General features: G+C 31.4%; 1 protein-coding gene and 1 pseudogene across 1 annotated transcript; both read right to left on the bottom strand.

Moving 5' to 3' along the window:
* Positions 1-289: 289 nt before the first annotated feature.
* On the bottom strand, positions 290-1,829 carry LOC110710813. Its single transcript, XM_021889155.1, has 3 exons — positions 1,234-1,829; positions 809-1,117; positions 290-635 (listed from the first exon to the last, which is right to left on the bottom strand). Exons 1-3 carry the CDS (start codon positions 1,827-1,829, stop codon positions 290-292), a joined length of 1,251 nt encoding a protein of 416 aa, XP_021744847.1.
* A 2,029-nt stretch (positions 1,830-3,858) lies between these two features.
* LOC110710855 lies at positions 3,859-7,180 on the bottom strand (annotated as a pseudogene).
* Between the last annotated feature and the right edge of the window lie 1,964 nt (positions 7,181-9,144).

Here is a 9,144-nt window from a genome sequence, read left to right as displayed (position 1 = left end):
CTTTTAAGTCTGAAAAAAGCTTATGATAAAGATAAAAGTACTAAAATCTAATTGGTCTAATAATTAGTGTCGTTCGAACAAAACTCAGATTCCAATTCTGGTTCATCAAGAGAAAGCTCAGCAAACTCAAGAAATCCCCCTTCTTCCATGTTATCAAATTGATCACCACCGATATCCCACATCCGTGTTTTCTCATCTTTGTATTCATTTGTGTTTCTTGATAGAAGTCGAAGATTGTAATGAATATAAACCAAATCCTCAATTCGTTGTGGAGTTAACTTATTTCTTCTTAGTAAATGAATAAATTGTATGTGCTCCAATTGCGTTTACAACATGATGAAGAAGTAGGTTGTCCAAGAACTCTTAAAGCCAATACATGTATAATAGGAGTAGATGAACCAAAACTTGCCCACCAGAGTATAGGATCCATGGTGCTTCTACAATGTAAGTTCTCTCCACCTGTATATGGTCCTGACTTGAAAGAAAACATCCCAAATTCTTCCATAGCCTGTTTAAAATCTTGAGGATCTGGAAAAAGCTTTCTGAAACACTTAATCCTCCCTTCATATATTTCTGCATCACTATGAGATGATACTCTATCAGGATCCTCATGAAGCCACATATCACTATAAAACCTTGAAAATAAAATCAATTTCATAGTGTTATGAACAATACAAAATATTCAAAGATAAAAAAAATAATTAAAGTAATTAATGGAGTTAAAATACCTAGGATTTAATGAGTGAGCTAAACAATGAAGAGGGGTGTTGCTTTTTGCCCAACGTGATACCAAAATTTTAAGAACTACTTCATAGAAGTTAGATTGTTGATCATGTTGCAAGCCTTCATGAGTATAATTTCAAGCTTCACCTTTTCAATCATAGTATCCCACATCTCATACACTAAATGCAAAGTTGGTTTGTCAGTATCACAAATCCTAATCATGTCATATATAGGTCCAGTGAAGGCAACAATGTACTCTACTTTCTCCCATAATGCATCACTTGTTACCTTTTCTTTCACAAACCTAGCCTTGCCTTGATCATCTTCTCTATAACTCGTCCATTCCTCTCTTACTACCATTGTTTCAAGAGCACGACGAATAAGCTTAAATCTCCTAAGCATAACAACCATTGAAGCAAAACGAGTATCAGCCACAACAAGTAACTTCAAAGAACAGTATTTGTTAAATATGGCCAATCTTATACTATGAGTCATAATGAAGTTTTTCACCTGAATAGCGTCCTCATATGAACTTCAGTAATCCAATGACACTCATCATATGTTTCTTGATTAGAATCTAAATTTTTTGGAGCACAAATGTTTTTCAAAGCAAGGTTTAAAGTATGGACAACACAAGGTGTCCAATAGATCCAAGGAAATCTGCTCTCAATGATTTCTCCCGCACCTTTGCAATTTGGAGCATTATCAGTAATTATTTGAACAACATTCATAGCTCCAACCTCATCAATTACTTGTTTCTTAAGATCAGCAATAAAATGTTTGTCTTTAACCTCACCAAAACAATTAACAGATTTAATAAGTATTGGACCACATCCAGAAGTAGCCATAAAATTAATTAAGGGTCTTCTTTGTGGGTCACTCCAACCATCAGAAACAATAGTGACTCCTTTCTCCCTCCATGTATTTTTGATGGGTTGCATTAGTGTCTCTATATTCTCCTTCTCTTGTTGAATTTGTACAATTCTCAACTTATTGTAGCCTAGTGGGATATAACCAGTCAAATTATGATTAGCAGCATAGGTAAAGGCACTCATGTAATACGGATTTCTTGCTAAATTAAAAGGCAAACCAGCAGTAAAGAACATTCTAGCAATCAGAGAATCTAAAGTATTTCTTGCAGTAACATCATATAATTTGGAGATTGGGTTTTCCTTTCTTTTCCTTGATGTAGTAGGAACAACAAAATCTGAGCCTCCTGGTGGTAAAGGAACATTATTAGGTGCTTGATTATCAAATATGTAAAATCAAGGGTTTAATTGCTGGGGAAATGCCTATTTATAGTGAGAATCAAGTTTCCCAAGGGTTTCCAAACTTCCCAATTATAAGAGACGTATCCAATATTTAGGAAACTCACAGAACAGTTTCGAAACATCATACGTTTCCGAAACGTTTCGGAGACGGTATGTGAGGTAAATTTGTCGTTTCCGTGCATCACAACCTTAAATCAATTGACTAAAAAAAAAAACAAATCTCAAACCTAATTTATCCATGCCTAATCTAAAATCCATCTAAAAGTTTGAGGATGAAGGGAAATTGAGAATGGATTTGGAAGAGTAAGTGAGTGAGTGAGTGAGTGAGAGAAGGTAATTTTTGGTGAGTATGTTTAAGCGACATTAACAAGAGAAAAATATGTACGGTGGGAAACCGCTACTTAAATATGTAAGGTGGGAAACCACTAGTTCAAATAGCGGTGTTGTAAAAAAACCGGAGATGGGGAAATTACCTAACTGAACCGCTGAGGTGGACGGTAGATTGGGAAATTCTTTTTAAAAAAAAAATAGTTGGACGTACTTTTGTAATAGGTATCTTTGTAACATTATTTAGGGAAAGAGCTCATTACTTTTGGTAATTCTTTTTTTTTTTCAATAGAGAAATAATTGAGTTTATATAGAGAGACAAAACATGGTAAATTTTGAATTTCAAAGTGATTCAATGTTATTATGAAGTTGATTTTATCGTCCCGGTGAATTTTTTAATTGAAAGATGTAATTAATGAATTCTTTGTTTAGAGAAAAGGTATTTTTCTATTTTTTATCCTTTTTTTTTGTTATAGTCAGAGTTTGAATAAGATGTTTTTCATTTTCAGATTAGTATTCTTTTTATCATTTTTGAGATCCATATTTATTTTTAATTGGAATGAAATATGTTTATTGAGTATGATAAATATGTTCTTTGAGTTTGATGATCTTTACAAACAATGTTCTTTAAGGTATATAGATTAAAATATTCTTTGTGTGTCAATAATACAATTTAAGTTCTTTTTACTTGAATAATATGTTCTTAAATTTAAAAATGAAATTCTGAATTATATTTGAATGAAAATAATTTTAAATAGAGAAAACCTGGATATAAAATGAGGGGATGTTTCTCAAAAAATGCATAATGTTCTTTATAATTATAATCAATGTAGGACACTTACATGTGTTATTTAGGAAGGATACTAAGAAAGTATATTTCAAGATCAATGAATCTAACAAGATCCCTTATATTTAAATGTTATTCGGCATAGTCTAAATTTTAGCAATCACTAGATATTAAGATCTCACATAACTATAGTTAAATTGAATCCGTTTTTAACCTAGGGATAAAATAAAAATAAAAAAATCTTACCAAACATGCTCTTAGCATTATTTTTATTTGGCAGTCAAATCTTTATATCTTCCAATGTTGACGAATAGTATCGGGTTGAAGTTTTTTCCGAGTTGGAAGTGGATTCAGTTTTATTACTATCACCATATATGTATTGATTGCCAAGCCTAGTTCAATTTAGTTCAAAATGTGTGCGACCCGATTTTTTGATATAGCATTTCTTAGCCAAACATGTTGATTATTACTTGTATGTACTAATTCAATTAATTGATTGTGATCTGTGATTGAGGGCTTGAGGCTATAAAATATTATTAATACAGTAAATAAACCTTGGTTGAAATAGGGAGATATTTTCAACGTACAATAGCTAACATACACTTAAAATCAACACCTTTCTTTGAATTTCTTCTTCTCTAAGCTAATACTATTCGAATTATGCCTAACAAGAGGGGGTGTATAACCATCACGAGTTGAAACCTATTAAGTTTGCATCCATGATGTTCTATTTAAAAGACATCCAATTTGATATAATTTTAAAACCAAATTACAGGGAAAAAATTTCAATAATTAATTGGAAAAAAAAAAAACAACATTTTAATACCAAATTACATGGAAGAAATTTCCATAATTAAATGGAATAAACACTACATACGAGCTTAAAGTTTATGAAAGATAACAGGGACACCATGTTGGGGTTGAAGGGCTATAAAAGTTGTAGGAGCATGGGTGTATGATGGTGAGATTTCAAAAGAGAAGCGTTGCAAAATCATAGACAATGCCATTTTAGCCTCAGTGAGTGTAAAACTTTGACCAATACAAATCCGAGGTCCCCAACCAAAGGGAAAGTACGAATTAATTCCCTTAGTTGCCTTTGAATTCTTTGACATCTTCACCCCAAACTTCGGGATCCAAATGAGCATGCAACATTGAAAAAGAAACTGCCACCCCAGGTGGTATAACCAAATCTCCTAAGATTGTTTCACAATCGTACACCTTTCTTGAAGTAGAAACTATAGACGGATACAACCTTAGCACCTCATACAATATCATTGTCACCTAACAAGAGCAATCACACACAAATTAAGTAATCTATTTATGTACTAGTATTCACCAATACTTTTTTAATCAATTTTGCGAGGATGGATAGAAAATTTATTGTTGGTAAAAATAAAGAAAAATGCATAAGATTTAAGACTTGAACAATTAAAAGTGTCAAAGTATATAATAGGCTTGAGGAACTGAGTAAAGATCCTACTATCTTTAAACGACTATTTAAGCCATCAAAGTCAGGGTGGTTCATGCCAAACGTAGCAAGAACCTCTTCACGAGCTCGAGTTTGCCATTCTTGGTGCTTTCCTAACAAAGCAATAGTCCATGCTAGCAACACTGAGGTAGTCTCTTGGCCAGCTAAGAAGAATAACTTGCACTCGTCGATCACCTCTTCGAAGCTCATTGCAAGATCAAGTCGCTTCTTACTACTTATTTCACTCTCACCATCACTCAATTGTTTAGCCTCTCTAGAATTTGAATCCAAGAGTATCCCCAACAAGTCATCTTTGGCCGGTTCTCCGGCTTCCATTGTTTTCTTTCTTGTGTTGATTACCTTCTTCAATAGAGTTTTTATTTCGGCATTCATCTCATCCATCCTCTTCTTACCTTTTGTTGGCAAATATCTAGTGAACGCATATATATGATCAAATATTAATATCTAACCATATTTTATAGTCTCTAATGTCGTTGATAAAAAGTTGGTTAATTTTGTCAAAATGTTACAAGTTATAACCCTTGAAAGGTAAATAACAATTGAGAATAAATGTAGCTTACTTCCATCCTGGGATATAAGAATATTTTATTAGACGAATAATAATGTAGCTTCCTTCTGCTCCGTGAGAAGCTCAAATATTCTTCTTCCGTCCTCAAAGCTACTGCCAAATGCAGCTCGACAAATGGCGTCTGCAGTTAATTTCGTAAAATGCGGCCACACATCTATTTCCGAAGAACCGGTTTTAGAAACTGTCTTCTCCCAATTGTTTAGTGTTTCAATGATACTGGTGTAAAATGCTGGGAGCATAAGCTGCACGATTTGAGTGTAGTAAATCGGATTAAAACCAAGCTCAAATGTTATATATGTACAGTAATTTCGATATATCGTTTATAGTTTAGACTTATAATCACCCTACATATATATTATACGAAGTATGCAATTTATACATGTTACGAACATGACTAGATTTGGCAAAACTAACCTAAATTTTGATGAACTAACTTAATCTAAAGTGGTAAAAAAAACATCTTTTATTTTCATATTGGTGATTACTTATTTAAACTCGATCCCTTTTAATATCTTAGATAGACGCCTCAAAAACAATAAAACTTCCCCTCTTACATATTTTCACTCGAATATTTTTTTTTTAATTTTTTTTAATTTGAAAAGAAAGAGGGCATTAATTAGAGAATGTGCAAAGTTTGTTTGGCTTCCCATAGGATAGACCAAAATTACTCATGTGGATTTTCATCCCTACAAATATTACCAAAGTCATAGTCTAAAGTGTTAAACTATGACTTTGATAATATTTCTTATTTCTTGTAAAGTGGACACAACTTTATTATTTCTTCAATGTGGGATACACATCCCAATACAAACTCTCACTTATAAACTCAGTCAATGTGGGACAACACACCACTCATACGTGGGTTTTCTCGTGGGCTCAACATAAAGCATTAATACATGTATTACCAAAAGTCATAGTCTAAAGCATTAATACATAATACAAATCTAGTTCAAAAAAAGTAAAGTTCCTCTTGCATCTTTGATCACTCGAATAATTGAACATAAAAAAAAATTTTAAAAAAAACACAAAAATAAGCACTTGATTATTATTGGGACAAAGGGAGTAATACCTTTAGCTTATCGAGATGAAATGCAGGGGTGAGAATTTTTCTGTGTTTAGCCCATTGATGGCCTTCATAATTTACAAGTCCAGTCGAAAATGTTTGAATAAGTGGATTTAATTTTGATTTTCGGAATTCGTTCATTCTATTGAATCCATCTTTTATTTGTTCGGACTGTGTAACAAGTATTGTTGGCACGGGTCCCATCCAGCTGAAACAATTTGAACCTGCATGTATGCATTGTTGATCGATTAAGGTCTCTTGTGCATGTTCCAATTTCATTCAACTATACATATTTGGATCATAATATATAAGACAAGTGATTCAATTGACATTTTTTTTTCCTATTAATTTATTATATTACTTTATTTTTCATATAAAATGGTATTATTAACAATAATTTAATTTATCAAATTTGTAGTTTCATTATAAAATCTTTATTCTTTTTTTATAGTTTCTCGAAAAATATTTATTTTATTTTGGATTAAAAACTTCAAAAATTATATTTGCATTGTAGATATTATAAGAATAATTGTGGCCACTTTATAAAGTGAATAATGAACCAATCATATTGTATATCATTAATTAAAATAATATAGTAGACATTTTTTATATGACCGCTGTAAAAATACGTAAAAGAAATACCGGGTTTGGTAAGAAGTCGATGGAGTAAGGGTTGAATACGATGGTAATAATCATGAGTAAAAGGAATGGGTTTCACCATAGCTTCGGTACGCAATTGGGAGGCTTCCTTCATGTCTCCGATCAAAAACCGGTACGAGTTTCCAACAAGACCTTGTTGTCGAAGCGATTTCTCTAAACTTTTGGGAGTAAACCAAACAAAGTTTATTACTTTCAATAGCCACCTCAATATCACAATGCTCAACAAAACACAAAGTGCATTAGCAATCAAACTTTGGCTCTCGAAAATGATCATCATCTGATCTTTAGTTAATTTTGTGGTACACAAATTATGCAAATAGACATGACTTATTATACACTTGTACTTGGTTACATGTCCTTCTCTTCATCAAAACTCGAGGAACACGAGAGCTCAGATAACAACGTAACTTTAATGAACATAAGACAAGATAAAGATTATGACTTGCATTGCAATTTTGCTACTTTTTATAAAAGACACGAGAGCTGTCTTTTTATAACCACAGTGGAGAATCAAGTACTTTTACAATCTTGCTCACATGGGCCTAATCTTGTGCTTGATTGAAATCGGTGGAAAATATACTCCCTCCATTTTTAAATACTTGCTCCATTTTTCTATGCGCGAAATTTTAGGAGAAATTAGAAAAAGCAATAAATATATATAGAAATAGTGGGGTAGTTGAGAAAATAAAAAATGGTAAAAAAAACAAAAATAGTGGAAGAATGGGAGCAGAGAGAGTATTATGTTGGGTCCACTAAGTGTGAGAAATGAATTAAATATTGTCCAAAGCTATTTAAAAAAAGAAATTGAGCAAGTAATTAAAAACGGCTAGAAAAGGAAAGTGGAGCAAGTATTTAAAAACGGAGGGAATACTATTTATGTAACAACCTCCATCCGTTTTTAAATACTTGCTCCATTTCTCCATGTGCGAAGTTTTAGGAGAAATTGAAGAAAGTAATAAAATGTAGAGGTAGTGGGGTTGTTGAAGAATAAAATAATTAATTTTTGACACAAATAATAAAAAATTATAAAAAACAAAAGTAGTGGAAAAAATTGAAAGAGGGAGAATATGAAATTAATAAAATATGATTAATGGTGAGTCCACTAAGTGAGAGAAATTAATTAGATATTATGAAAGTTTTTTAAATAAGAAAATAGAGCAAGTATTTAAAAACAGCCGAAAAAGAAAAGCGAAACAAGAATTTAAAAACGGAGGGAGTATTAATTATGTACGACTTTTAAGTTTTTTATTCCTTGCAAATAGTATCTAAAGTTGAAATCATATGTTTTTTTATATGCAAAAAGTTAAAATAATATTTAACAATGGTAGTACTTTTTTATTAAGTGGTTGTGTGATTAACCTTTAAAATGTGGGTAGATGATATTCATCGAAATTTTTAAGTAGGGTGATTGTTTAGTTGATGACAAAATGTAAAATGCGGGTAGTTGATATTTACAGAAACATTTAAATAGGGTAATAATTTATTTGGTTGATGAAAAAATGTAATAATGGAAAGTCTTACAAAATATCTTACATTCTTACAAAATAAGGAATGTCTTCTTCCTCACAATATCTTCCCATTCCCCATGATAAAATTAACCACTAAGCTTATTAAATCCCTCCAATTGACCATCTCTAGATTTCCAACAAAGTAAAAGACAGAATATTGAAAAAAGAAAACTTTAAATTATAAATAAATAAAAATTGCACTTAGGTCCTGTTCCCTTCACCTTCAAAAAATAATATTTAGTATTCCTATTTAGACATTTAGTAAAAATAAGTTCAATTCAATAAAAAAAAGTTCAGTTCGGTAAAAATAATTTTTGTTTAGTAAAATTCAGTAACTTTAAAGAAGAAATATAATTGAAAATTAGTAAAATTAATTTGAGTTCAGCAAAAATAATTTCAAGTCAACAAAATTAATTTCAATTCAGTAGAGATAATTTAAGTTCAGTAAAAATAATTTCAGTTCTGCAAATTAATTTTAGTTCATCAAAAATAAGGTTTCTCATTTGTCATTCTCCTAAAAACCCTCTAGTCAAAAGAGATGCTACACATAAATCAAAGACACAATTTTCCAATGAGAAAATGCCACGTCACTAGTAGCCAAAAAAAAAGAGGAACAATTGGGAGGAAATTATATGGGTTTAGGCTCCTAAATGCAAGGTTGAGCAGGAGAAAAAACTTAATTAGGTGTCAAATTGCATTAAATGCATCCTAATCCCACTATTCTCCTTTTTTTTCTTTTTTTCTTTTT

This window comes from Chenopodium quinoa, unplaced genomic scaffold, assembly GCF_001683475.1.
Source record: "Chenopodium quinoa cultivar QQ74 unplaced genomic scaffold, ASM168347v1, whole genome shotgun sequence".
Classification (NCBI taxonomy): domain Eukaryota; kingdom Viridiplantae; phylum Streptophyta; class Magnoliopsida; order Caryophyllales; family Amaranthaceae; genus Chenopodium; species Chenopodium quinoa.
This window is presented reverse-complemented; position numbering and strand designations above follow the sequence as displayed.

Coding starts and splice junctions, on each gene's coding strand:
- LOC110710813 (XM_021889155.1), bottom strand. CDS start 1,829: ATGTTCTTTACTGCTGGTTTGCCTTTTAATTTAGCAAGAAATCCGTAT. Junction 1,118..1,233: donor CATATGAGGACGCTATTCAG/GTGAAAAACTTC, acceptor TGTTATGCTTAG/GAGATTTAAGCTTATTCGTC. Junction 636..808: donor AACAATCTAACTTCTATGAA/GTAGTTCTTAAA, acceptor TTTATTTTCAAG/GTTTTATAGTGATATGTGGC.